Source organism: Melanerpes formicivorus, unplaced genomic scaffold (assembly GCF_026170545.1).
Source record: "Melanerpes formicivorus ecotype bairdi unplaced genomic scaffold, bMelFor1.0.p_v2 SCAF_18, whole genome shotgun sequence".
NCBI lineage: Eukaryota > Metazoa > Chordata > Aves > Piciformes > Picidae > Melanerpes > Melanerpes formicivorus.
The window spans coordinates 4,612,449-4,639,745 of record NW_027142370.1 but is presented as its reverse complement, the minus strand read 5'-3'; the positions used below and the strand labels follow the sequence as shown (position 1 = coordinate 4,639,745).

The 27,297-nt window shown below is 47.4% G+C and overlaps 1 protein-coding gene across 6 annotated transcripts in view; it reads right to left on the bottom strand.

Moving 5' to 3' along the window:
* ALMS1 (ALMS1 centrosome and basal body associated protein) overlaps positions 1-27,297 on the bottom strand; it is a 54,795-nt gene that overhangs the window by 9,141 nt on the left and 18,357 nt on the right. For 3 of the 6 annotated variants that reach the window (XM_068149426.1, XM_068149428.1, XM_068149430.1), the window contains 10 exons: positions 24,886-27,091; positions 21,602-21,761; positions 19,911-21,305; positions 19,220-19,350; positions 12,843-14,583; positions 12,033-12,158; positions 7,593-8,788; positions 3,823-3,940; positions 1,581-1,835; positions 216-463 (listed from right to left, as the gene is read on the bottom strand). In XM_068149426.1, the coding sequence (XP_068005527.1) occupies positions 216-463; positions 1,581-1,835; positions 3,823-3,940; positions 7,593-8,788; positions 12,033-12,158; positions 12,843-14,583; positions 19,220-19,350; positions 19,911-21,305; positions 21,602-21,761; positions 24,886-27,091 (7,576 nt within the window). The remainder of the gene's footprint in view (positions 1-215; positions 464-1,580; positions 1,836-3,822; positions 3,941-7,592; positions 8,789-12,032; positions 12,159-12,842; positions 14,584-19,219; positions 19,351-19,910; positions 21,306-21,601; positions 21,762-24,885; positions 27,092-27,297) is intronic. The other 3 variants (XM_068149427.1, XM_068149429.1, XM_068149431.1) reach the window with 3 other exon arrangements.

The following is a 27,297-nucleotide window of genomic DNA, read 5'->3' as shown; positions in this document are numbered from 1 at the left end:
GAATCTCCTCACCTCCAGCCTGAATCTCCCCACCTCCAGCTTCATTCCATTCCCCCTAGTCCTATCACTACCTGAGATCCTGAGAAGTCCCTCCCCAGCCTTCTTGTAGGCCCCCTTCAGATACTGGAAGGCCACACACAGTTGGTAACACACAGTCAATCAAAAGAGGAACAAAAAGCCTTTCAAGACTCAGTGTGTCCTTCCAAGACCTTTACCTGCAGCGTGAGCTTCACAGGTGGTCGCAAGGACCGGCTCTCAGCACGTCTGTCTTGAGCTGCTGGCTCAGTCATGTGGCTGTGCTGCTGCTCTTGCCAGTTCTTCTCTCTGAGAGGCTCTCTCCAGGGCTTTATGCTGGCCCATGGCTCAAACCAAGATGGACCAGGACCAGAAAAGGAATTGGAATGGTTTTCTTTCCTAGACTCAGCTTTTAAGTCTTCTGCTTGGATGACCCACGAAACGCCTGCTGAGATCACAGAAGAGAGTGAAGATTTGTAGACCACACCTGTGCCCATTTTCCATCCCCATCTCCAGCCCTTGGTGCCCAAGGTCTTAGCTAAACCAAATCAGTGGCCTAACACTGCAATAAATCCTCCCTTCAGTTTACTAATAGGCCTCTGTGGTAGCCATCTTTGGCAGTTTCACAGAGCTCCCTTGCCAAGTGTCTGAAGATCAGCAGGTTTCCATCAAACAGCACTTCTGGGAAAGCACAAGAGGGTCTGGTGTGCAAGTGTCTCTCTCTTTGGAGAGAGAACAGTTACTCAGGAGCAATCTTAAGTTTTTGAGGAACTTCTGTGCTGTCCTTTTGATTGAGCTCTTTCAAGATCAAGTGTTTTACAGCTTCCAAGCATTAGCTGTGTATCCAAGAATTAGATTACTCACAGCTTACACACACAAAGGGATTTGTCTACATCAGCTGGGACTCTGAGCAGATATGCTCAAGTTTCTAAATTAAAGCATGGTGACAGAGAATGACTTGTCCCTACAACAACAACAACCACCATGACTAAGGAAAATAGTTTTAAATATTTAATCATGGTGTTGTGAAGACTGACAGGAAATGAAGAGGAAAAATTAACCCAAACACCACCAAGCCAAGAGGCTACACAAGCAGCCCAGAAATGCAGCTCCAGCTAAAGGAGGCACTTGGGTCCAGTTCTTCTGGTCCCACAATCTTCCCTCAACTCTTGCTCTTTGAAGGCTCAGTACCTGAAGCATTAAGTGCACCTCAGAGTGACCAGTTACTCAGAGCTTAACACAACCTTTTATACCTTGAATACCAAGGTGAAGCATCTACATCATTCCCATCTCATTCATCTTTCCTTGCCTTATTCATTGCTGCTTCTTTACAGGCTAGGTTGCCTCTCTCAGCTTGATTGAAAATGTCATAACAACAGAGCACTAGAGAGTTCCCTTGGCATCCAGCTTTCATTTTAAACCCATTTATTACAACCAGAATAGGAACTGACTGTCCTAGTAACAGACCACTCTGTGTCCCAGCTAAACCTGCTCTCACATTCTGCTGCTTGCTGGTGAGAGGGAGAGCTTTGCCAGCCTGCAGAGAAAGTGCATTTGGAACTGACCTTGTGGGAAATGCAGCCTGCTCCTTTTTGTCCTTTTCTCCATGAGAAAATTGCCTGGCTGTCCCTTCTGCTCACCCTGGCTTCCTGCTGCCTGGTGATCTGTGACCACACCATCTGACTCTCCCAAAATACCTTCCACACGATGCCAGGGTTCCTGTGGCCGTTGATTTGGCTGGCTGGGTCTTGGGGTAGGAAAAGTCACACCAACATCTCGAGTGTTTTTCTTTGTGGCACTGTTCACAATCTCCAAGTCTCCTGTGGTGGAAAAGAAAGCAGGAACATCTTTTTCCAGAGCACCTGGAAATGTTTCAACGTCAGCACGTGTGACATGCACAGCTCAGGGCACGAGCCTCAGTTGTTTAGTTTGAAGCTGAAGGTTCACTTGCTTCAAAGGGCAAAATCCTTTGGGTCCCCACTTTCAATACAAGGAGAATAGAATAGAATAGAATAGAATAGAATAGAATAGAATAGAATAGAATAGAATAGAATAGAATAGAATAGAATAGAATAGAATAGAATAGAATAGAATAGGTTGGAAAAGACCTTCAAGATCATTGAGTGCAACCTATCATCCAACACCATCTAATCAACTAACCCATGGCACCAAGCCCCCCATCAAGTCTCTTCCTAAACACCTCCAGGGATGGTGACTCCACTACCTCCCTGGCCAACCTCTCTTTCTGTGGAGAACTTCTTCCTCACCTCCAGCCTAAACTTCCCCTGGTGCAGCTTGAGACTGTGTCCTCTTGTTCTGGTGCTGGTTGTCTGGGAGAAGAGATCAACCCCCACTTGGCTACAACCTCCCTTCAGGTAGTTGTAGAATTTACAGTGATTCAGGCTTGTTCCTGTATGATAATCTGAGTAACAGCAAAGAGGTGGCAAACAAGCACCCCAAGCAAAACAAGCAGAAACAGATAGATGGAGGGTGGGAATTAAACTCAAATCAAACATGCCCCTGGCTGTGAACCTGAGCTGACTCTCAGAAGAGCCAACTTCCAACCTGCTGCTGAAAGACAGAGGTCAATACATAGCTTCCCATCTTGGAACTGCAGGCTTCTTTGGAGCTGCTGGTTTACTCAGTGTGTTCCCTCCAAGCCTATGTTTTAGCTAGGAAAGATTGGTTTGTTCACAGCACCACAAATATTTACAGAAGCACCACCACAAATATTTCACAGGAACGAAGCATGTGGAAGGTTTCAGCTAAGGTGTAAAAAGCCAGAATGGCATCTCCAAAACAAGCCATGGAAACACTTCTCTGACTCACTCCATGTGTACATGGAGGAGGGGGAAAAAAAAACCCCAAACCTGCAATAAATAAATAATTGATATGGCTGATGACTAAAACAAAGCCATGACTCCATCTGATGATGGGAAGCTGGCATGTCAATGAAAGCTACCAAGAAACTGATTATTGCCAGCAGAAATGCAGGAGTGCACCAGGCCAGGCCCAGCTGCTGTTTTAAATGGAATACAGCATCCAAAACATTTCCTAAGAAGAATACAAAACACTGCAGTTGCCTTCTGAAGCAGCATCTGCCTACAAAATGCAGTCTGGGAGTAACAGATGTCTTCAGAGAAAATAATACAGAAAAAAACCCAACAGTGAGTGCACCTTTGCTACTGAAGTGGATCAGAAGCTTCAGTTCATAAACTTCTCTAAGTGAGAAAGCCAGTTGCTAAAGCAGACCAAGAGAGAAAGAGAGTAGCTCATTAATTCAGACAGAACATCTTCATTTAAGAGCATCTGAAGTGAATTTAAAGAATCCTGCTTGTGCATGCCTCTCAGGAGAGGCTGAGGGAGCTGGGCTTGTTTAGCCTGAAGAGGAGGAGACTCAGGGGGGACTTTATCACACTCCACAACTACCTGAAGGGAAGGTGTAGTAAGGTGGGTATCAGGCTCTTCTCCCAGGCAATTTGGGACAAGAAGAGTGGGCATGGCCTGAAGCTGCACCAGGGGACGTTTAGGTTGGATGTTAGGAAGCACTTCCTCATGGAAAGGGTAATTGGACACTGGAATGTGCTGCCCAGGAGGTGGTGGAGTCACCACTCAGTGCCATGGTCTGGTCAGTGTGGTGGTGTTAGGTCATAGGCTGGACTCGATAATCCCAGAGGTCTATCCCAGCCTCAATGATTCTGTGATTCTGTAATTCTCACCAGAAACATGCAGCAGACTTTGGTTTCCAAAGAGGTGAGAGGCAGAAGCAAACACAGAAAAGGATGAGTCTGGAGTTCAGCCACTGACCTGCTTGGATACCTTTGTTCAGCATCCTCCGTGTCCGCCGCTTGTTACTAAGAGCAGAGCTTGGCCCCCAAGAACTGCTGCTTGCAGAAGTGGAATCCCATGGCATGGAGGCTGCATTCTAGGGAAAATAAATAAAAAAACACATGCCAGAGAAGAGAAATTCCTGAAATACCAAAAGAAATTAACAGAAAATGGGTTTTAAACAGGAAGAAAGCTCTACTCATCACTCTTGACCTGCTGTACATTGGTTCCATTATCATTTCATGTTTAGCACAGGCTGAGCAGTGCCTCTTCCTGCTGTGCCACACCGCAGCCAGCCTTCACCTCACCTTCACACACCAATGCACCTTCAGCAGCCTGTCAGAGTAACAAAACCACATGGGTCCTGGAGGCAAGAGCTTGCCTGAGATCAGATTCTGCACAGTGCTGAGTGTCCCTTCCAAAGCAGTGCATTCCGTGAAATCCTCCAACGCCTTGGTCCTAACTTCCTGAAGTGCCCATCCCTGCAGGGCTTTAAAAGCCACGTTGGTGTGGTGCTGAGGGGCAGGGTTGAGTGGTGACCTGGCAGAGCTGGGTTAATGGTTGGACTTGATGATCTTAAAGGTCTCTTCCAAGCAAAATGATTCTGTGGTTCTATGGTAATGTGGCCAGTCAAGACAAGCTTAGATAAACCCTTTGCTGTGGGCAAGATCCATCTGCTGGTTGTACTTCCACAGGAGACTGCAAATGGTGTAACAGCTCTGCTTTGGAAAGAGGGAGAATAAACATCCAAACAGAATGCTGGAGTCCTATCCTCTCACCCCAAAAGCCTTTCAAGGCTGCTAGGTGTCTTAAAAGATCAACAGTGCTGCTTGGTAAATTCAGAGTGTACATTCTGTATCACTGGCATCAAAGACCAAGCTCCTTTCAAACAGGGGGAATCCTCTCACCCTGGGGATGTCCATTATACAAAGTCCTCCAGGTGGAGGAGAAGAAACTTGGTGAAAACAAGAAGCAGAAGACAGTAGGTAAGAAAATGGCTTAGGCAAAGCACTGGGTGAGTGGTGAAGATGTGAAACCCACCAGAGGTGCCAGTTGCAGGGCTGTAAGCAGCAACAAGCTTGTCACAACAAATTAACTCCAGCCTTAGAACGTGGTATAACTTCACAGCCATTGACAAAGGAGCACACTCTGTGTCATGCAGCTGACCCACCAGCTTCTTGCTGACATTAAAATACAGCAGAGGTTAGTGCTTTATTAACAGCAATTAACCCACAGTGCTTCCCCAGGCTTCAAACCCAACCAAGCTCTGCAACTCCACTGAATTCAGTTTTTAATTATGAAACAGATTGACTTTTTTTTTTGCCTTGGCTCACAGCAATTAGTATCCTATTAGTAACTCATAATGCCAACCATGCTGGAAATGAACAGAGGCTTTTTTTATTACCTCTTTATTGCACCTCTGCTGCCACCACTTCACTGCTAAACAGGATTTCATTTCAACATTCGAAAGAGGCAATTTTTGGGCTGATGCACGCCAGCAAGGATTGCTTTTTGAGCTTCAGCAAATAATTACAGCTCCAGTTGAGTGCCTGAGACAGATGTAGTAGATTTGGGTCTTCTCTCAGAGAACAGAAGCAAATTTAAATGTGAGCTGAGCAAAAGGGGAGGGAGTAGAGAGCAAGGAAGAAACCCCAAGATAAGCCATTGACATCAGCCTGCAGAAAGAAATACCAGCAGTGAATATTGACAGGCACATTCCTCCTTGGGCTGGGAGATTCAGTGCAGAGCTTTCTAAGCTGAACAGCACAACCTTTAGCTGTGTACCTGCTACCAGATGGCAGCTTGAAGAGTGCTTTACAAAGAAGAGAAACTGGAGGAGATAAAACCCTTCTGGGATGGGCTCTATAAATACATTTTTAAAAGCTGTAACCAAGTTTTCTGGAAGCAGAGCTGACAATAAGCTGCCATAAAAAACCTGAGCTACAAGATGCAGCACTTGCTGGGAAGCCTGGTGCAGTAGTTGCTCTAGGAATAGGGCTCCTGCTATAAATAAACCTCTCTGAGCCACAGATACTTGCAACTGAGAAATAAACAAGCAGGAACTACTGGGGAGGGTCCAGCAGAGGCCACTAAGATGCTGACTGGAGCATGTCTGTGAGGAGGAAAGGCTGAGAGCCCTGGGGCTGTTGAGCCTGGAGAAGAGCAGCCCCAGAGGGGATGTGATCGATGCTCAGCAAGAGCTAAAGGGTAGGGGACAAGAGGATGGGGCCAGACTCTTTTCAGTGGTGCCCAGTGACAGGACAAGGGGCAATGGGCACAACCTGGAACCCAGGAGGTTACATCTGAATAGGAGGAAAAAATTCTTTGCTGTGAAGGTTCTGGAGGCCTGGAGCAGGCTGCTCAGAGAGGTTGTGGAGTCTCCTTCTCCAGAGAGATTCCAACCCCACTTGGGCTGCAACCCTTTATACCAATTCTGTTTTACCTTTAAATAATTATTACTAATAAAATAATCATTGAAAGAGTTTTAAAGCATTCTCAGTCTTGGAAGAGTCTCTTTCTCCCCCAGATATCTTTCAATTGATAAAGAGCCTGAGTTTGAGCTGCTTCTATTGAAAAAGCCCCAACTTATTTGAGTAAAATCTCTCAGTAATGATGCCAACCCCAATTTCTTCTCACAGTAACAAAGCCACAGAAGTATTTCTCACTCATTCCAGTACTCTTCAGCACTGTAGCCTTCCAGTATCTGAAGGGGGCCTACAAGAAGGCTGGGAGGGACTTCTCAGGATCTCAGGTAATGATAGGACTAGGGGGAATGGAATGAAGCTGGAGGTGGGGAGATTCAGGCTGGAGGTGAGGAGGAAGTTCTTCCCCATGAGAGTGGTGAAGCCCTGGAATGGGTTGTCCAGGGAGGTGGTTGAGGCCCTGTCCCTGGAGGTGTTTAAGCCCAGGCTGGATGAGGCTCTGGCCAGCCTGATCTAGTGTGGGGTGTCCCTGCCCATGGCAGGAGGGTTGGAACTAGATGATCCTTGTGGTCCCTTCCAACCCTGACTGATTCTATGATACTATGATTAAAGGAGAGCAAAATTCTGTCATTTCTTCCTACACTCACCACATCCAAGCCCCCTTTCAGGAAATCAACTTTGATTTCTCCTCCAAAGTGCAATGGCCAAATTTCACTGAAGCAATCAGAAGGGTTTTCTCCACCTGAAAACAGCTTTGCTCCAGAGAAGTCTTTCTGAAAGGGCTGAGAGTTGGTCTCTGGGGAGTTCTAAACTGCCAAATACTGAAGAAGCTACGAACCAGCATTCCCCAAGATAAAACAATTGCAACACTGAAAGCAGACAAACACTAAGAAAATCCAAACCATCTTGTTAGTTTTTATACGAAAAGGTCTCTATTGTTGCCCAGAGATATTTAGGGAGCAACATGCAGTCCAAATGTAGGCCCACTGTCTGGAGGATTGGTAAAGCACAGACCCTGCAGGTAACAAGAAAAATCAGAGGCAGCAGGATCATGCTTCCCAAGGCAGACAAAGAGAAGAAAGACAAAGAACAAAGGGAAGCAAAGCACAATTGATGTTTGAAGGTATTTTCATCTCATCTTTATTCCTGGAAAGGCAGAGAGAGACTTGTTGCAGCTACTTAGATCAAAGACAGAAGCCACACAAACAAGAGCCTGTGGGAGATTCAGAATGGTTCTCCCAACACCAAACTCTGCTACTGCACAGCAGCTGAGGAGTCCCTGCTGCGGTGAGGCACGACTCTGATCTCATCTAACTGACCACGTACCTGCGTCTCTTTCCCCTTCCTGTGTCTCTCAGAAGTAACCTCTGGATGTTCTGCACCCACTGCGTTGCCACTTCCCTCCTCCTGCTCCTCAGAGCGACTCTTCTGGAGGTTGATGGTCCAATAGAGCTGGGAGAGGCTGGAGGACAGCCGCACTCTGTCACGCCCAAAGGCCCTGATCAGCCTGGCAGTGTCGATGGTGGAAATGGAGCTGCTCACCTCGCTCTGGGGAGAGGCTTCCAGCTCTCTGTGGGTCCCCACCTCTGATTCCGAGATGGTGGAACTGATGGTGCTGCCATGATCTCTGCTAAGCCTGGCCTCTGAGGAAGTGTCACTGGGAGACTCCAAGAACTGCAGGTGCTCCAGAATTTTATTTGTGTGGTGAATAATTTTCTCTCCTGCCCTGCTTTTCCTGAGCTCAACAAAGGCCTTTTTCTCATGGGCGATACGTGCTCTTTCTTCAACATGTGTTGCATTAGGCTGCGAGGTCCCTTCAGCCATGCCCTTTTCTGGCAGTCTTGTTTTCTTCTGTTCTCTTCCCTTTGTTCTCTCTCCAGAAAGCCTCTTGTCAGACCTGGTTGGCATTAGTGTGTGCTTAATGGGATTCTGAAGGACCCTGGCCAAGCGATCGAGGCGCTCAACAAGGGTCAGCTCACCGCTCCTCCTAAAATCATGGTGCTGGTGTTTCTTCTGGCATTCCAAAAACTTGATCCAGAGTTCATCCAAGCTACCACTGGAGTGAGTTCTCTGTCTCGGTGCTGGGTCTCTCTCCACCCTCTCCTTAAGGCGAGTTGTTTGGCTACACGGCCCGGGGTAATTTCTAGCTGCTTTTTGCCCTGCTTCCCTTCTGCTGTGTTGATATAGCTCCTGCCCTGGTGTTTTACTCCCCAAAGATCTGCTGCCACTCAGATCCTCAATCTTGCTGTAATCTGCTTCTGCAGTGAGTGGAAAGAATTCATCTTCCCCACCTTTCTCATGCCGACCAGAGCCAACACGCTGCTGCCGGCGGCCTTTCTTCCCACGCTGCAGGACACACCGTGAGCAAGGCCTAGGGTGGCCAGCACCAGAACTGCTTTCTGACAGTTCACTGTTTGATGGGAGGGAGCTCTCACACTGGGGTGTTGGATGATGAAGGCAGGACTGTGCAGATTTGAAGAGTGGATGAGTGGTTTTCACAGCCTTCGAAGGATCTCTGCGTTCTGGGAGAGAAGAAAATGCTTTCAGTTTTGGTCACTTTGCAGCAAGGAGCAAACAGCAAATCTTAGACAGGATGGTTTCCATCCTAACACCTTCCAAGCACTTCAAAGGACTAAAAGTGACAATTCTGTAGCCCTTCCCAAAATGCAAATGAAGTTTCAGCATTATTCAAACTACATCAGCAGTGTTCTCTGTCATTTGCAACATGGTACCCAAGAACATGCCACATACACCTGAGTAGGAAGGAGGAATCCAATTGCACCACAGCTCATCACCCTGCATGGTGGGGGCTGGAAGGGACCTCTGCTGATCATCCAGTCCAAACTCACTGCTACAGCAGGGTCACACAGCAAGTTGCCCAGGATCACAGTGCCCAGGCAGGTCTAGAATCTCTCTAGAGAAAGAGGCTCCAGCACCCTCACAGCAAAGAATCACAGGATGTTAGGCATTGGAAGAGACCTCAAAAGATCATCCAGTCCTAACCCCCTGCCAGAGCAGGATCACCTAGAGAAGGTCACACAGGAACACATCCAAGTGGGTTTTGAATCTCTCCAGAGAAGACTCCACAACCTTTCTGGGATTTTCCTCCTGCTGAAATGGAACATCCTGGAGTCCAGTTTGTGTTCCCACTACCCCTTGTTCTGTCTTGGGCATCACTGAGAATAGTCTGGCTCCATCCTCTTGACCCCCTGCCCTTTAGCTACTGATCAGATCCCCTCTCAGGCTGCTCTTCTCCAGGCTCAACAGCCCCAGGGCTCTCAGCCTTTCCTCCTCACAGAGATGCTCCAGGCCCTTCAGCATCTTTGTAGCCTCTGATGAACTCTCTCCAGTAGCTCCCTGTCTCTCTTGAACTGGAGAGCCCAGAACCGGACACAGTACTCCAAATGTGGCCTGACTGGGGCAGAGGGGCAGAGGAACCTCCCTTAACCTGCTGGTTATATTCTTAGTGCACCCCAGGAGACCATTGGCCTTCTTGGCCCCAAGGGCACATTGCTGCCTCATGGTGAACATTTCCATGGGGCTGCTTTCCAGCAGTCTGGTTTTTTCCCTGTAGTTTTTTACACCTCTTCTCTTCCCAGCACACTGTGGTGCAATATCAAGACCATGAAGAGCATATCCAGACCCAGCCTCACTAACTCTGAGACTGCAGGAATTAGTCTGTCCATACAAGGTCAGTGTTTATATGCCCTTGTAAGAGGATTCCACCACATCCTCCTGACAAATGAGAGAAGGCCTGGGAATAGTAGGCAGAAGTTTTGCTATTTCTGTAGTTTGAAGAAGTTCCCAACAAAATGGAAGGAATGCAAAGAGGCAAAAAAGAAAAATAAGGTTATATAGAGAAACTTGGAGAGAGGGGGGAAAGGCCCTACATAACTTGCATAATTTTAAGCTCCAGACAAGCTCTGTGGGCAGAGGTAATCTTTTATTAGACCATCTAAAAATACAGCTGGAGAAGTCAGGGAAGAGTTTAGGCATGCAAGTGCCTTCAGACTTGCTTTAATTTCCAACTGCACAGGATGCTTCATCCAAACATTGTTTCTCCTTACAGCTGTGCTGCTCTTGCCTGTGTCTTTAGCCCATCACAGCCACAGAAAAACCCTGTTAGATGGTTTTACATTAACACTGCTGTTGCCCTTTCAGTTTTACCCAGGCTATTCAGGAAGGCAGCAACTCCCTGATCCCTGCTCCAGTGTGGCATTCTGTTTGGTACTGCAGACTCCTGTAGCAGGGCCTGCTGTGACAGGGTGAGAGGTGAACTCTGAAACTAAAAGAGGGAAGATTTAGAGTAAGTGAAAGAAGTTTTTCACACTGAGGGTGATGAGACCCTGGCCCAGGTTGCCCAGAGAGGTGGTAGATGCCCCATGCCTGGAACCATTCCAGGTCAGGTTGGACAGGGCCAAGCCTCTCAGCCTGTCCTCACAGCAAACGGGTTCCAGTCCTTGGATCAGTTTAGTGGCCTCTGGACCACTAAACTCTCTCCTGTGAAGGCAAATTATCTTCTGGGAATACCAAAATCTCTCCATTCTGAAAAGAAAAGCTTCAAAGAAAAAAAAACCTTCTAAAGTGAAGAATTAAAATCATCAGAAGGCATCACAGAATGGTTTGGGTTGGAGAGGACCTGTAAAGGTCATCTAGCCCAACATGCCTGCAGTCAGCAGGGACATCTTCAGCTAGAGCAGCTTGCTCAAATTCCTATCCATACATCAGCACTGCTCTGTGAGGTGACCTTACCCCAGGCATCTTGAGCTGCCTGCTTATAATGGACAGCAATAATCACACTGAAGTATTCCACAAAAATCTGTTTCATTAAAGGACTTCATGGAACAGTTTTTCTGATACTGAGAGAAAGAAAAACCCCAATCCCTGTTGTGTGGCTGCCTAAAAGAGAGCAGGAACTGAGCCCTATCTGTTCCTGGCCCCAGCCCTCATTACCAGCCACAATTATCTCCTTGCAATTAGCTCCCTCTCTAACACAGCACACGCTGCAAAACCCTGTGCTGAGCCCTAAACAGCTTCCCTGAGCAATGCAGAGCTGCCTTCAGCAGCGGTGGCCACCACCCAGCAATCTGCTGCTTGGAGTTAACTTCTGTCCAGGAACAAGATGCAGCAGGCAAGGCAAACGAAGTTGATGAATCACAGAGGATTATTTCCTCAGTAAATGAGGAGTGTTCTTTGCTGGGAGATGGGAGTCACGTGGGAGAGAGGTGAAGGTGTACTTTAAACCACCATCACGAACGATATTCCTTACAGAAAGGCTTTGCACACTGGAATCCCCAGAGGAAAGAAATTCAGTCCTGAGAAAGCCATCATCTGAGATGTCTGCTGCAGGACACCGATGTTTCAGCAGGCAGGCCCAGCAAATTAACACAAAAAAGGGGGGGAAATGCACATAAACACAGGAACTAGAAAAGAGAAGTAGCAGCAATATGAAAGAGTCCAAGCTGAATTCCCAGAGGAGAGTAACAAATTATCAAGCTGTAAGATGTGGAAGCCTTGGCTCTTTTCACTGCCAGGGTGAACTTCCAACATCCCTTTGATGAAAGGAATTGAAGCCACAGCCTTCAGTCAGGACTTGTACATCTTTCTGTCACAAAGTGGTGTGGCCATGAACAAAGACATCTTTTTGTTACAGTCAATGGGACAGAAGGGTTCTGAGAGCAGCTGAGATGATGCTGCATATGAAACAGACAGACCTGGATCCATCCATTACAAAAGTCTTTTTGCATTTGGCAGATAATGAAGTACCTGAGTGAGAGCTCTCCACACTGCCTTCTGACCCAGCTGCAGACACTTTGGATCTTGCCTTCAGATATGGAACATAATACATCCTGGTGCTTCCCAAAGGCTTGTAAGGCAGCAGTATGGGCTGAGCTGTGGGGAGGGAAGGCAAAGCAGGTCACACAAAGCAAGCTTTCACCCTGTAATGCAACTGAAAAGCGACAATTCACAGCATGGTGAGGTGTGGAAGACCTCTGGAGGTCTAGTCCAACCCCTCCTGCTAAAGCAAGGACACCCAGAACAGGTTGCTCAGGATCACAGTGTCCAGGTGGGTTTGGAATCTCTCCAGAGAAGGAGACTCCACAACCTCTCTGGGCAGTCTGCTCCAGGGCAAAGGTGTTGAGGGGCTTGCAGCATCTCTGCAAGGAGGAAAGGCTGAGAGACCTGGGGCTGTTCAGCCTAGAGAAGAGCAGCCTGAAAGGGGACCTGACAATGCTGATCAATAGCTAAAGGGCAGGGGGCATAGGATGTGGCCAGACCCTTTTCCATGGTGCCCAGTGACAGGACAAAGGGCACAACCTGGCACTCAGGAGGTTCCATCTGAATGTGGGGAAAAACTTTCCTGTGTGGGTGCTGGAGCCCTGTGGAGTCTCCTTGTCTGGAGAGATTCCAAACCCACCTGGACATGTTTCTGTGCAACCTGCTCTGGGTGAGCCTGCTTTAGCAAGGGGGGGTTGGACTGGATGATCTTCAGAGGGCCCTTCTAACCCCAACCACTCTGTGATTCTGTGAGGAGATGAAATCCCACAGACACATTGAAGACACTGAGTTGCTCACCACTCTGCCTCGGGAGAGAAGCAGTCTTGTTCAGGGTTGATGCTGCATTGCTGGGAGGCTCCTGTGCCTTTTGGGGACACGGCTGGGGGACAGGCTTTCCACTGTCTTGTGAATGAACATAGATTTCTGATGAAAAGGTGATCTTCTCAGGGCTTTCTGTTGTTATCTGAGTGGTAGCATCTGAAGTACTTTTCTCAGTTTTTGCAGGGGCTGCAGAGCTGGAGATGTTCTTCAGGCTGCCTGTCCATGAGCCCAGAGCAGTGACTTGTGGTCTCTCACTGCTTTTCAGAGGCAGCTCTTGCCCCGCTGTGACTGGAACAGAGGGAAGCAATAGGCAGGGATCTGCTGAAGACACTGGTGTTGGGAGAGGTGAACACTTTTGATCTTCTTGAGTAAGGCCAGCAGCTGATAATTTAGGAACAGTTTCTATTACAGTTTCTGGAGTTTTTGAAGTCACTGGTTGGGTATTAACCTCAGGTTCATCCCTCCATCTCCTCTCGCTGTCAGTATTCACAGCCCTGTGCAGCTCTGGGCTGCTACATTTGGAAGAAAGGGTTATGTGGACACCAGAGAGAGCTTTCTTAGTTGGTGATGAAGGTACAGATGAAGTGGGTAAGATGTCATCTGCAGATGAATGGTGAGACAAACCCATTTGCTCTCTCGTGGCCTCCTTCTGAAGGAGAGGAGCTTCCCCAGGACTTTTCTTCTTTTCTCCCAGTAACTTAATGTGGCCCTTCAGCAAATCACTTTGGAGGGCTGCATCTGACCCTTCCAAGCTCCCACACAATTTGCTGTGTCCAGGTGGGCTGTGTTTCTCTTGCTGGTAAGAGTTTGTAGAATGGGATTCATCAAATCCCTTCATTTCTTGACTCAATCTTGTGTGGCAGTCAAGCCCCACGAGTCTGGCACTGTGCCTGCCCAAAGCAGTCACATCTTGAGGCAGAACATCAGATCTTTTTGCACTCAGGGTCTGTCTTTCCTCAGCATGGATGCTTACTGACAAACAGTCTGTTTCTTGATGAGCTCCAGCTCTGTTCCTGTCAGCAGAGACATGATGAAATCTGTCTTTCTCCGCAGTAAAAACATTCTCATTAGACACCCAGCCAGCAAGCATTGGACTTGAAGGAGGACAGCTCTTAGCTTCCTCCCCATGTTGTTTGCCATGGCTCTGTTCCTTAGTGCTAACAGAGTCAGGCTCCAAAGGCTTGATCCCATCAAGACCATCTCTAGAAAGACTGCTGCTGAGTGCCAGGGGAGTCAGCGGTGCCTGCAAACGCTTTCGGGATGCAAAGGTAATGGAAGTGACTTGCTTAGCTGCATCCTCACAACGTGTGTCCGTGGACAGCTGCTTCTGTGCTGCTGGAGAGGCTGCTGTGTGTGCAGCAGAAGCAGCTGCAGACCTCACTCTGCATGTGTCCCATGCCTGCTGCAGCGGTGGAGGAAGCTGAACGGCATCAGAGTGCCTCGTGGCAGCTGCCTGCCGTTGGTGGCAGGTAGGTGACTGAACGGTGCTCACAGATTGGAAGTGCCTGTCCTTCAGCAGGCAACACTCAGCAGGATCAGCTCTGGGTAATGGCACAGATTGTCCTAGGCTCGACTCTGCAAGCTCCTTACTCCCAATGCCTTGTAGCTGGCTGTCAGGTTGCAATGTTTTGTCACTTGGAGCTTTGAAATGCTCTGTGTCCTGCTCCTGGCTATGGCTGTGCTCAGAAGCAGCTTTCGAACCACGCATCCAGGGATGCTGAAAAACACAGGAGAGTTTGCATAGGTTAAGTGGACAACACCCTGCCCTCACCAGAAGCTGGACTGCAGAAATCACAGAAATGCTGCTGCTGTCAGTGACTAAGAGTCTGTCATCAGGAATGAGTCCTCTGGAACTCATCTGTTAGTGGGACTAATTAAAACTTCATCTTATCTTAAGTGCCAGCAAATTAGCTAACAAGGTTTTGATGCTATAAAACCCAGCAGCAGTGACATCTGTAATGGAGCCCTGGAGTTTTGTCAACTATCAAGTTGTAACTTTGCTGCTTAGGGTAAGTTGTAAATAATTCTTCAACAGGACTCCAGGCTCTGGAGAGCAAGAATAAAACTTCCTCCCTTTCTCTCAGTTGCCTTCAGGTGCGACTGGCCACTGCCACGAGCTTGGTTCACAACACACAAGGAACAATGGCTGTCTTCTGAAGGAACATCCACCACCTCAATTCAGGGAGATCAAAGGGACATGGAGAGACACCCACACTGTTAAACCTTTGTGATTCTAGTGATGGTTTCAGTCCTTAAAAAGACAGCCCTGGACCAGGCTGCCCAGAGAAGTGGTGAAATGAGCATCCCTGGAAGGATTTAAGAGCTGTGTAGATGTGGTGCTGAGGGACAGAGTTTAGTGGCGAGTTGGCAGTGCTGGGGTAATGATCTTGAAGATCTGCTCTAACCAAAATGAACCAAAGTGAAATGAAGACTCCTATTTTCAGCAGGCTCTCCAGTCCTCACTTCTTCATCTTCTCCTGTACCTCAAACCCCACTCCACCATCAAAAACAACACATGCATAGCCCCTCAGCAGACAAAGGTTCACACCACAGTCTGAGCACAGTCATCAGATGGTGTTACCTTTCAGCTGCCTATTAGTGAGGCAGATCACTGACACTAATGCCAAGAGGATGGGGCCAGACTCTTGTCAGTGGTGCCCAGTGACAGGAGAAGAGACAGTGGGCACAAATTGGAACCCAGGAGTTAAAAATGTCTTTGCTGTGAGGGTCCTGGAGCAGGCTGCCCAGAGAGGCTGTGGGGTCTCCTGCTCTGCAGAGATTATAAAGCCAGCTGGCCACTGTGATCCTGGGCAGCCTGCTCCTGGTGTCCTGCTTCAAGCAGGGGAGTGGGAGTGGATGATGTCCAGAGGTCACCTCCAAACCCCTACCATACTGGGATTCTGTGAAATGCTGACAGGTGATCTTGGCAGCAGCTTACTTGACTGGTGTAAGGAAAAGAGAGTTTGGAAGAACAGAAACATAAACACCTCTGGATTAAAGAGCACACTACAAACCAGAGAACAAAAGAGCACACTCCCAGATGCACGCAGAAAAACTGTTCCTCTAAGAGCACAAAGAGAAACCTTTGCAAGCACATCTGGGAAAACCTTCAAATTCTACTCACAATCATTTATTACTGTCAGCCTTGATCAAGAAATACAACAGAATCTGCCCTGAAGCACACAAAGGAAACTACTGTCTTGTACCATCAATGCTGTACCTCCAAACAGGGGCAGGAACAACTGAGGCACTAACCTTTGAAAGTAGCTGGATCAGCTTCAGAGGAAGGAAGATTTATCTACACAGAGACTGCCCTCAGTGAAACAAGCACTAAGCAAAGCAGACATCATCACAGGGTTAGTCCTACTCCTGCCAGAACAGCACACCACACATCACACAGCATGCTGCAAGCAGCTCCCCTGACATGATTTCGCCCCAGTACTCTTGGACAGGGCAGTTCAGTGGCAGAGGCAGTACCAAGGCTGTGGTTGTAGGCAGGAGGGGGTTGGTCTCTTCTCCCAGGCAACCAGCACCACAACAAGAGGACAAAGTCTCAAGCTGCACCAGGGGAAGTTTAGGCTGGAGGTGAGGAGAAAGTTCTTTATAGACAGAGTTGTTAGCCATTGGAATGTGCTGCCCAGGGAGGTGGTGGAGTCCCCATCCCTGGAGGTGTTCAAGAGGGGATTGGATGTGGCGCTTGGTGCCATGGTTTAGTAGTCACGAGGTCTTGGGTGACAGGTTGGACTTGATGATCCTTGAGGTCTCTTCCAACCTTATTGATTCTATGATTCTATGATTCCACAGTAGATTTTCCATCCTTTCTACTTCTCAGATGCCATTAGCAGGAAACTATGCAGCATGGTCTGAATTATCATCCCCAAGCAGTGGCTTTATCTATTCTAAGCAAGTCAAGTAGTTTATCTGGCTTCCTGTTATTTCTTATAGCCCTCCCTCCCAAGAGGGAGGTGTTCAAGAGGAGATTGGATGTGGCACTTGGTGCCATGGTCTAGTCATGAGGTCTGTGGTGACAGGTTGGACTCGATCTTCGAGGTCTCTTCCAACCTTAGTGATACTGTGATACTGTAACATGGGACTGCAGAAGAACACAAGGACACAGAGCAGTCCTGTGCCACAGTATGGGTGCTCCTGAGACCATCTCTTCCCTAAACCACATAGCATGGCCTGAAGCAATACACAGCAACTCCTACTACAGAAAGTGAGCACAAAAGTTGCTATAAACTCCTCTTCCCAAGGCTTTCACATGTTTTATTGTGCTTGTTATGTGTCATCTTTCCAAAAAAGCTCTGTATGGCATATGATCCACCAGAGATTGCAGTGCAAATTTAGAGCTACAACTCGCTGAACTTCCTGAGAAAGTGAGAAAGAAGGAGGAGTGGAAAAATACAGCATATACAGTACAGAAAGGGAGAACACTCAGCTTTAGGTTGGGTAGTACAATACATTTCTTCCCTGAAAGGGTTGTCAAGCTCTGGACCAGGCTGCCCAGGGAAGTGGTGGAGTCCTCATCCCTGAAGGGACTGAAAAGCCATGTAGATGTGGTGCTGAGGGACATGGTTTAGTCATGACCTGGGGGTGCTGGGTTAAGGGTTGGACTTAAAGGTCTCTTCCAACCAAAGCAATTCTATGATTCTATCCACAGCCTTTGTCTCCTTCTCCTCCTGAAGAAGCTCAAGGCACTGCACTTTCTCTTTCCATGAAGGGCCAGTTCAGACTTTCAGGAAGAGCCAGTATGAAATTCAGAAACATCCTATGTCAGGAGTATTGTGTTTGCCTATCCTTCAGCATTTCTGCCAGGCTTTGGTGTTCATCAGAGAAATGTCACAGCATGAGCAGAGAGTTTCCCTCGTGCAATGGATGAGCTGTAAATTCTACAGGGACACTCCACAAAGAACTGTGAAGCAGATTCACTACAGAAGGGCTGCTGGCTTCACTGAAGAAAAAGCAAAGCAAATACAATTCAGTCCCCATGGGTCACTTGGCGACCTGGCAGTGCTGGGGGAATGGCTGGACTTGTTGATCCGAAAGATCTCTTCCAATCAAAACAACTCTGACTCTATGATTCATAAGCCCTGCTGGCTGATAGAGACATCTTCAAACTTCAATCTTCATACTGAATCTTCCCTTATTTGGGCCACTCTTCAGCTGAGCCCTGGAGTACACGCTTGGAGCCCATTTGTGTGCATATGTCCCAATCACCTCCTCAAACACTCCGCTCAGCTAGAACTCGAGAACTCACTGTGATGATGCTTTTTTAGTGCCTGTTAGCACATCACCAGTGACAAACAGCCACCAGATACTTGACTATCTCACAGGATGGAATGATCTTTACAATCAGAAGATCAGAGAGCAGAACTCTCCCAAGCTGTCCTGCTCCTTCCTTGCATTTTCTTTTCGGTGGTGTTTTGTTGTGGGGTTTTTTTTTTCCACAGACAAGTTTCACATGCTTCCTGCAGAAAACAATAAAACTTCCAAGTGGCACATCCTATCCCTCCACTTGTCACCTATAAAAACGAGAAGCAGGCTCTGAGCTTTGCAAAGAGAACATTCATCATGAGCCTTGCATGGAAAGCCCTAAATAAAGATGATGGTCTGATGAAAGAACAGTTTGCCTGAGCGCTAGGAACAGTTTGTCTTTCTCAGTCTTTAAAGCTTGGGAGAAGAAAAATATCAGCTGATAGGCTTTGTTCTGTTCTTTGCTCTATAAATTCAACAGGTATTTCACTGGACAGTTTCCATTAACTTTAGAGCAGATTAGTTTGTCAGCAACAAAACTGGCTGCACATTTTTCCACGGAGCAGTTTTCCATCTGTGTTTTTCAGTGACATTGTTTTGCTTGGAGGGAAGAGCACATTTATCTCAAGTCTAACACAAAAACCTACTCACCACCATTCTGCACATCCAATCCCATTTTTTTTAATCTCAAATTAAAGCTGTTGGGAGAGCAAAAAAATATTTGCAAGATGAAAGCAGAAAAGTTCTGTGGCTGACCTAAAGCAGTTTCTTGGAACCGGAGATTCCCGGCATGGTGAAGGTTTGGAAGGGACCTCTGGGGATCATCCAATTCAACCTCCCTGCTAAAGAAGAGTCACCCACAGCAGCTTGCCCAGGATCACAAGGACCAGGTGGGTTTGGAATCTTTCCAGAGAAGGAGACTCCACAACCCCTCTGGGCAGCTGGGCTCCAGCACCCTCACAGCAAAGCAGCTTCTCCCTCTGCTCAGATGGAACCTCCTGGGTTCCAGTTTGTGCCCACTGCCTCTTGTCCTGTCACTGGGCATCCCTGAGAAGAGTCTGGCCCCAGCCTATTGACCCCATCCAGAGCCTGTTTTGTACCTTGGCTAGTGCAGATTTCTGGGCACTCTGAAGCAGCTCTGCTTTTATTTCCTCTATCCTTCGCTGGTCCTCTTCATTCCAGTCTGACAGAGAGTCCTCGGAGCAGCTGGCCAGTCTGAGCTTCACCCATGCTACACAAACAACAGCAAGCAGAAAGCAGGTGCCTTTCCATCATGTATGGTAACAGTTCCACAACTTGATTGCTGCCATGTTTCAGAAGGGAACAAGACCTCCATCAAAACCCAGAGCTCCTGGACTGACTAGGAACACAGTCTAAGATGGGGCTTTTGGACATTTCTTTGGAGAGAGAGATCCAAAAGCCAGTGCCTGGTTCTGCCACCTTTACAGCCTCTCAAGTCAATGCTGCTTAAGATAGTCCCTTTCCAAATTCTTAACCCTGCACACATCTAACAGCTGTGTGGACAAAACACTTTGTGTCAGTGCTAGGCAAAAGGGGGCATTCAAACTGGGGAAGTCCAATCCTGTCCCTTTCTATCATGCTACAGAAGCTACATTTAGGCCCTGTCCCATTAAAGCTTATCATTAACAACAAACATAACAATCCCTAAAACCAGGGGAAGGGACTCAGATGACCTCAGAGGTTCTCCTACACCCACCGCCCTTCATTTCAAAGCAATCCCTCAAGCATACAGCTAACCCAAGACTTGTCACAACTGAGACCGGTTGTTACCTGGTGATTTCCTCTCCTCTTCATCCGTGCTGCTCAGCATTTGGGTTGTGTGTGCCGCAGGTGAGCCACTTCTCAGCAGGTTTTTGACATGGGCTGCTAGCGAATCTCCGCTGCTGCTGTCATCGCTCTCTCGTGGGCCTCCTGCCTTGCTCCTGGCTGAAGCAGCTTTAGACAAGACACTCTGGAAGCCTTCTGGGACATGGGTGGCACTGGCTGGAAGCTCAGAGGAAGGAGGATTCCTCAGAAGGCTTTTGACACGGGCAGCCAGCGAGTCGCCACTGCTGCTGTCATCACTCCCTCGTGTGTCTCCTGCCTTGCTTCCAGCCACGCTGCCTTTGGACAGCTTGCTCTGGGAGCCTCCTGCAACCTCAGTGATGCTGCCTTGGGGCTCCAAGGAAGGAGGAGTCTCCAGATCTGAAGCTCGTAGAGTGCTGACCTCACTACTGCCCTTGCTTTGTGCAAGACCCACAAGGCCAGGCTGATTTCTGTCTGTGGTGACACTGCTACAACCTTCTGGCTCAGACCTTCCTACAGATTTTGCTGTCCTAAAGTCTTGGCTCATTTTCCTCATCACATCTTTACTGTTGTGCAGACTGAAGTCAGAATTTTCCTGCCTCAGACTGCATGCTTTAAAATTCAGAGGCCTTATCACCAACCCCTCTTCTTGCATACTTCTTTGGGTTGTAGTCTCATCCCATGACAGTACCTTCTCACCCTGAGGAATGCTGTCTTCCATTAACCTGGAATCTTTGGGGCCATCCTCCTTGCTATTCAGCACCAGGGGAGACTCATCAGCTTCTCTAGAAGAGGCAGAGACAGGCTCAACCCTCATGCCAACTATATCCTTCACTTCTGCCAGCAGCTTATGTATCTCTTGCAGTGCACCAGATCCAATCACAGAATGACTTCCTTGACTCTTATTTCTCTTACTACCTAGACTTGAACTTTGTGATCTTTTGTCAACTTCCCCCTCACTTCTAAGCCCAGGCAAAGAGGCATCAGTCCAACTCTGCAGGCTCCTATTCACATCTTTCACCTCCTTTTCAGCCAGCAGATCCTGAACACTATTTGCAAGGAGCATGGGACCCTGTCTGTCTGCATGGCAGCTGGGTGGAACAGACTGGAGCTGCTGGCTCAGCTGGGCTGGTTTGGAGACAGCCAAACACTCTTCCTCCCACTGTGTGGAAAGCAGAGCAGCTGTCTCTGGTTGGTGCCTCGACACACTGCACTGGCTCACTGGTTTGTCTCCAAAGGACCTTGAGAAGTGAGGAGAGAGTTCATGAGGTGACAGAATATCAGAGCCAGCTTCTGAATTTGTCGGTACAGACATACTGAGAGTGGAAGTTCCAAAGTTAAAGCTTGTTTGGGTGGTTTCAAGTGCTGACAACATTCTGCCTGCAAAGGAACAGAAGATTCTTTGAGTCTGGGGCTCCAGAAAACAGCTGCCTCAGTAAAGAACTCTTGGTGGACAGGGAGGGAAGAATTCAAATACTGGGAAACTGGTTTGTGATTGAGACTTGGACTAAGACTTCCATAAGAACTGCCTACTGAAAGAATATTTTCCATCTAGGCCAAGTATGGGTAAGCTTGTTTCCTACCACTGAACATCACTTATGGAGAAACACTACCAGGCCAACCTCACAGGTGAGTTGGAAGCTCTGTGCACACCACAAAGTCCTCCTTCCCCTTACCTTGTGGCTGTGGAACAGTCCTGGTCAGTGTGTCAGTGGAGTCTTTTAGTGTTCTAAGTTCTGAAGGGGAGAATTCAACTTCCCTGATGGGTCCTCGGGGGACGAACGGTGTCAGGATGGTTCCAGGCGACTGATCAATGCCAAGGTTGCGAAGATAAATCTGGCAAAAGAAGAAACAAGCAAAACATTTGGGTTTGGTAGCAACTCAGAAGCAAGCTGCAGGAATGGCAGTGGTAGTGAGAGCTTCTGCTTGCATTCACCAATAGTTTTCTCCTACTGCTTTCCTGACCTTTTCTTCCTCATGTGCCCCAGCTGGCAGTAGCCTGCTACCACCAAAGCAGCGTTCAGCCCTTGCCATGGGATCCAGAGACTATGGAAAAGTCAGCAAAGAAGAGGCCACAAATCCTGTGGCCACAGCCAACTGCTTATAGTGTTTGTAGTCACCATCCCTGGAGGTGTTCAAGAGGGGATTGGCCGTGGCACTTGGTGCCATGGTCTAGTCATGGGGTCTGTGGTGACAGGTTGGACTCAATGATCTTTGAGATCTCTTCCAACCTTAGTGATACTGTGATACGCAAATGGATGTTCTGTACTCTGTCTGGTACCTCAGAGCAGACTGATAAGCTCCAGCCTCATCTTTTTCTGTGATGGCACTTGTCATTTTAGAGAGAACACAAAGGTGTGGTTTAAAAACCACTTTTTCTCCCCAGACGATTGCTGCACAGAAAATATTATCATAAGAATCACAGAATGCTTTGAGTTGGAAGGCACCTTTAAAGGTCACCTAGTCCCAAGCTTCCTGCAGTGAGCAGGAACATCTTCAGCCAGCTGAGGTTGCTCAGAGCTCTGTTACACTATCCAAGTGTAACTTCATTAACATTAAACAGCATCACAGAAGCACAGAATCACCAAGGCTGGAAGAGACCTCAAAGATCGTCGAGTCCAACCTGTCACCACAGACCCCAGGACTAAACCACGGCACCAAGTGCCACTTCCAATCCCCTCTTGAACACCTAAACAAAGCAGTTAGTTTAGAGAAGCCAAACAAAAATCATCCTCAAAACCTACAACTCTCTGATCTATTAGGGAAAATGAAATCAGCTCTCCCTGTGCACCAGCCAGGAGATTGGCAGTTCAGACACACACAGCATTGTTCCCTGTGTTAACATGTTCTGGAAGCTGGAAGAGTCTTGGGAAGGTTAAGAGCCTACCAAAGGCCAGCTAGGATCTCCTGAGGAAGTCATTTCTTCCCTTTCAGTACAGCATTTCAGCTGATATACAGACATGATATGAAGAAGAAACCAGAAGCAACAAAATTTGCCTTGACTTAACCACCTGTAGGGGCAAGCTGAATGTCAGCTCTTCTACACCATGTCCTAAACTACCTGACAGAATGAAATAAATTACTTCAGAAGTCTTAGCCAACTCTATTTCCTCTGATTTCATTATAAGCCTCCATATTAATAGTCATATATGTGACCTAATCTCCTTCACCTTGTCAGTGATTGATGAGAGTAGGATTCCTCAGAATTAGGACTGAAGAACATGCCTGCTTACAGTCAGTAAAAGAGGTAACAGACAACCTTCACAGCTCATGAATTTCAGCTCAGCTCTCCTCCCTGCAATATTTATATTTGTTTCATTATGTATTTGCAAAGACAACTGAGAGAAGAGTGCTTCTAAAACACAGTTCCAAAGACCTAATGCTGACAGGAGTCATCTTGTGAGAGGAACAGCCACTTACTCAGAAGGTAATTACATGTTCAGTATTAACATAAATCTGCATTTCATTTTCTCTACCACTTAGCAGCTAGCAGGATCATGAGCATGGCTGCCACAATCTGCCCTTCATTCTCATCAACCATCTTCAGATGGGGAAGGGAGGAATGCAATCTCCAGTAGCCAACACAGAGAGCAAGGAGGAAAAGACGCGCAGAGACTCCAAGCATCTTTATGAGCAACATACAAAGAATCAAGAACTTATGCCTTGGATACTGGAACAAAGTGAACAAGCAAAATGAGTATTTATAGAAGGCAAAAAGGCAATTTGATTTGCCAAGGAGTTCTGTGTTGGTTTTGCTATTATTGCAGATCCGTGGGTGTGTGAAGTTCAGCTCTCTCTCCTGCAGCCTAACATTCCCTTAGTCAGCAGTTGAGTCTCAGCCTCACGTTTGGCTAATTATAACCTGAGCTTTTGAAATGAAAGAACCTGGGAGATAAGAAGTGACTTTATCAATGCTCTGCTGAGAGAGCCACAACCAAGTTATTTACAAGTCTTTCATCAGACAGGTTTCCCTTTTTACCCCTCTGTCCTGCTCCTGTGTAATGTTCCAGCAGCAGCAGCCACCAATCTGTACATTTCTCTTGCATTCTGTTACCACGATGCTATCACCTAGAAAAACAAAACCCCACCAAAAAAAGCTTTCCCATACCCAACCCTTTCTTGGCTCACACCATCACAGAATGCTAGGGGTTGGAAAGGACCTCAAAAGATCATCCAGTCCAACACCTCTGCCAGAGCAGCATCACCTAGAGTACATAGAGTCATAGAATCAATAAGGTTGGAAGAGACCTCAAAGATTCAGGCTGGATGTGAGAAGGAAGTTCTTCGCCATGAGAGTGGTGAAGCCCTGGAATGGGTTGTCCAGGGAGGTGGTTGAGGCCCCATCCCTGAAGGTGTTTAAGACCAGGCTGGATGAGGCTCTGGCCAGGCTAATCTAGTGTGGGGTGTCCCTGCCCATGGCAGGGGATTGGAACTAGATGATCCTTGTGGTCCCTTCCAACCCTGACTGATACTGTGATACTATGATCATCAAGTCCAGTTCAGGTGAAATATTACCTGAAAGTTATTTTCCTACCTCTGTATTTAAGAGAAGCTGTTTTTATATCATGGATGAAATTCACCAGAAGCACAGGGCAGTGTAAAACCAGATCATTTGATCTGCAGTGATGGAGACCCTACCAGAGCCTCTTAAAGAGAACAGTGGAAAAAAGACAGGGGATAACTCTGAAACCAGAGGATAAATTAGAAGCACTTGTAATGGGGCCTGGAAGAAATTTTTGGCCTTACATAACCCACATATTGGTTAATATTTCTAGAACTATCATGTGGCAGGTTCTCAATACAATAGGATAGCAGAAACTAACTCTAAGGACACTGGTGTCACCTGCCTGTGACACTTAATGTCCCACTCACCCTGTGACAGCCAGGCCAAGTGCACTCCCATCTCTTCAGAATCAAAAGGTAAAGGAAGCTTACAGATTCTTGATAGAAACTAACTTACTGGGATCCTTTCTTCAATATTAAGCTCTTCTTTCTCTGGAGTTCCCAAAGAAGCTGCTCCAACAGGGATGAAGTCATCATCTTTTGCACTGGGGAGGAAGTGCTTGGAAGACACTGCAGAGCACCCTGCAGAACATGAAGCCCCATGGCTACTCTCCCCAGAACTCACAAGAAGATTCAAACTATCTGGAGAAATATCACCAAAATAGTCCATGCAGACACGGCCAGGAGGAATATTTAAGTTGTGGGACTGATTTTCAGGAGCATCACAATTCTTCTGGCCATCAGTTGGCAAGTTCCTCTCCTCTCTAGGGAGCTGAGCAACTCCTTCACCTGAAACAAACACATTTGGGTCTGAACTTGGCCCTGTACTTTCTGCATCTTCAACCTCAGCTGTGAACTTCTGTACCAGGGAGCCTCCTGAAGTGTTTTCAGACACTCTTAAAGCATCACTTTTTTCTCCTAAAACATCACTTTTTTCATTCAGAGGCTTCACTGCCTCTGTTGAGTTTGGTGGTGGAACAACTCCAGCCAAGGCCACGTTCCAGCTGCAAACATTGACAGCGTTGTCAGACTGAGATCGAGTAAGAGGATGGTCAAGCAGCAAGCTTTTGTTGTGACAATGCAAACTTCCCAGGGAACCTAACTCTCTAGAGGAAGCCCCAGTATCATCTTTGGGGTCTCTGCTCCTTTTTTGTGCTGGCATCATATAGTTTGAAGAACTGGCAATTGCACTGTGGGCTTTCCTTCCAGGAGAACCTCCACTTGGCTGACACGGAGTCACTGCATCAGGTACCTCCTCTGGCTGGCTCACGTTCCAAGCCCTCACCTTCTCCATGAAACTAAGAGATGGGAGAGACTGAATTCTTCCACTGTGAGGATATTTCCATTTGAAGGACTTCAAATGTTCACTCTCCTCCTTCTGAGCACACTGGAGGGCATGCTGCTTCTCAACAGATACAGGTGTGCTGGCAGAAGACCTTCCGGAGGTTTCTTCATTTAAGCATGGGGAAGAGGCCTGGATATCTGATTTGATCACAACACCACCAAGTTCTCCTACCTTCATGTTTTTCTTTAGAAGTACCCCTGGAGTAGACTGATAGCTTGGATGAGGCAGGTGTACTGAGAAGGAGCCATCACCAACAAGGTTAAAGGAAGGGGAAATGCCTGTGACTGTATAGCCCTTTAGGATGGAAACACCCGAAATAGTTAATTCGCTCCTGCTGGCTTCAGGTTCTGCTTCCACAGGGGCATTCTCCCTGCATGAAGGAGCTTCCATATCACTCACAACTAGCTGTTTAGATGCACAGTCACTGGTAGCTGTCACAGCAGGGATAAACTCCTCCTTCTCAAATCTCCCTGTAGGAGATGGTGCTTTGTGGTGACTGAGGAAAGCCCCCTTGAGTTCCTCGGTAGCAGCCATGAACTTCAAGCTTTCAGAGCCATTTAAATCCACTCCATGTTCCCTCCACATTACTTTGCCCATTCCAGAAGTCTCTGCAGAAGAAACATCTTGAGCATCTGGATTTTTACAACTAACTGTCTTCAACTCATCAGATAAATTATTGGACAAACCAAGCTCAGGAACCTTCACCTCTTTTTCCAGCTCCTCCAGCTGCCTCACACACCTTTTGGACTCACTCTCAGCCAGTTTTACCTTTCCCTTTGGCACCTCTCTCTCACTCTTTTCTGAGTTCTTAGTCAGTGCTGTTTTACAAGAGGAGTTTTCTGAAGATGAGAACTCCTCGTGCCTCACTGAACCTTTTTCTTTCTCTGAAAGCTCCAAACCAGCAGCTGGCACGTTGCTGCTGCAGGAGAAATGTTCACCTTTCACAGATGTGCTACAGCTCTGCTTCGCCAGAGGAGCTTCCACTTGGCTCAGTCCATTGGCCTGGCTTAGCATCACCTCTGAAGTGGAGTTTGCTAAGCTATCTCTTGTTTGGAGAATTGATGCCTCCTCATTAGCTCTATTTCTGCAGCCTCCATTTCCCTCCTTGCTCACAAGCAGCTGTCCAGAAAGTGAGGTTTGCTGAGACAAACAACCACTACTACTGGCATCACAAGGTTCCAGGGCTCTGAATGACAGGGGATGCTGGGACAAAGGAAAGCTGCCACTGGGAAATTCTGCATCTGTCAGTGATACGGCTTCAGGGATGCATGAAGGCTTTGAGTGCTGCTCAGACACACCAGAAACATCAGGGACTCCTCTGCAAGAGAGAAGAGAAGTGAATTTCTGATCATATTCTCATTTCAACATCCACATTCTCTGCTTTAATATCAAAGGCAAAAGTAGAACTTGACTCAGACAAGGAACTGGGGTTATCAACCTACACATAAATACATCCCCTCCCCAGACAACATGTGATGAAAGCAAGTCCAAACAGTATCAACCAGCCCTAGCTACTGCCTAACA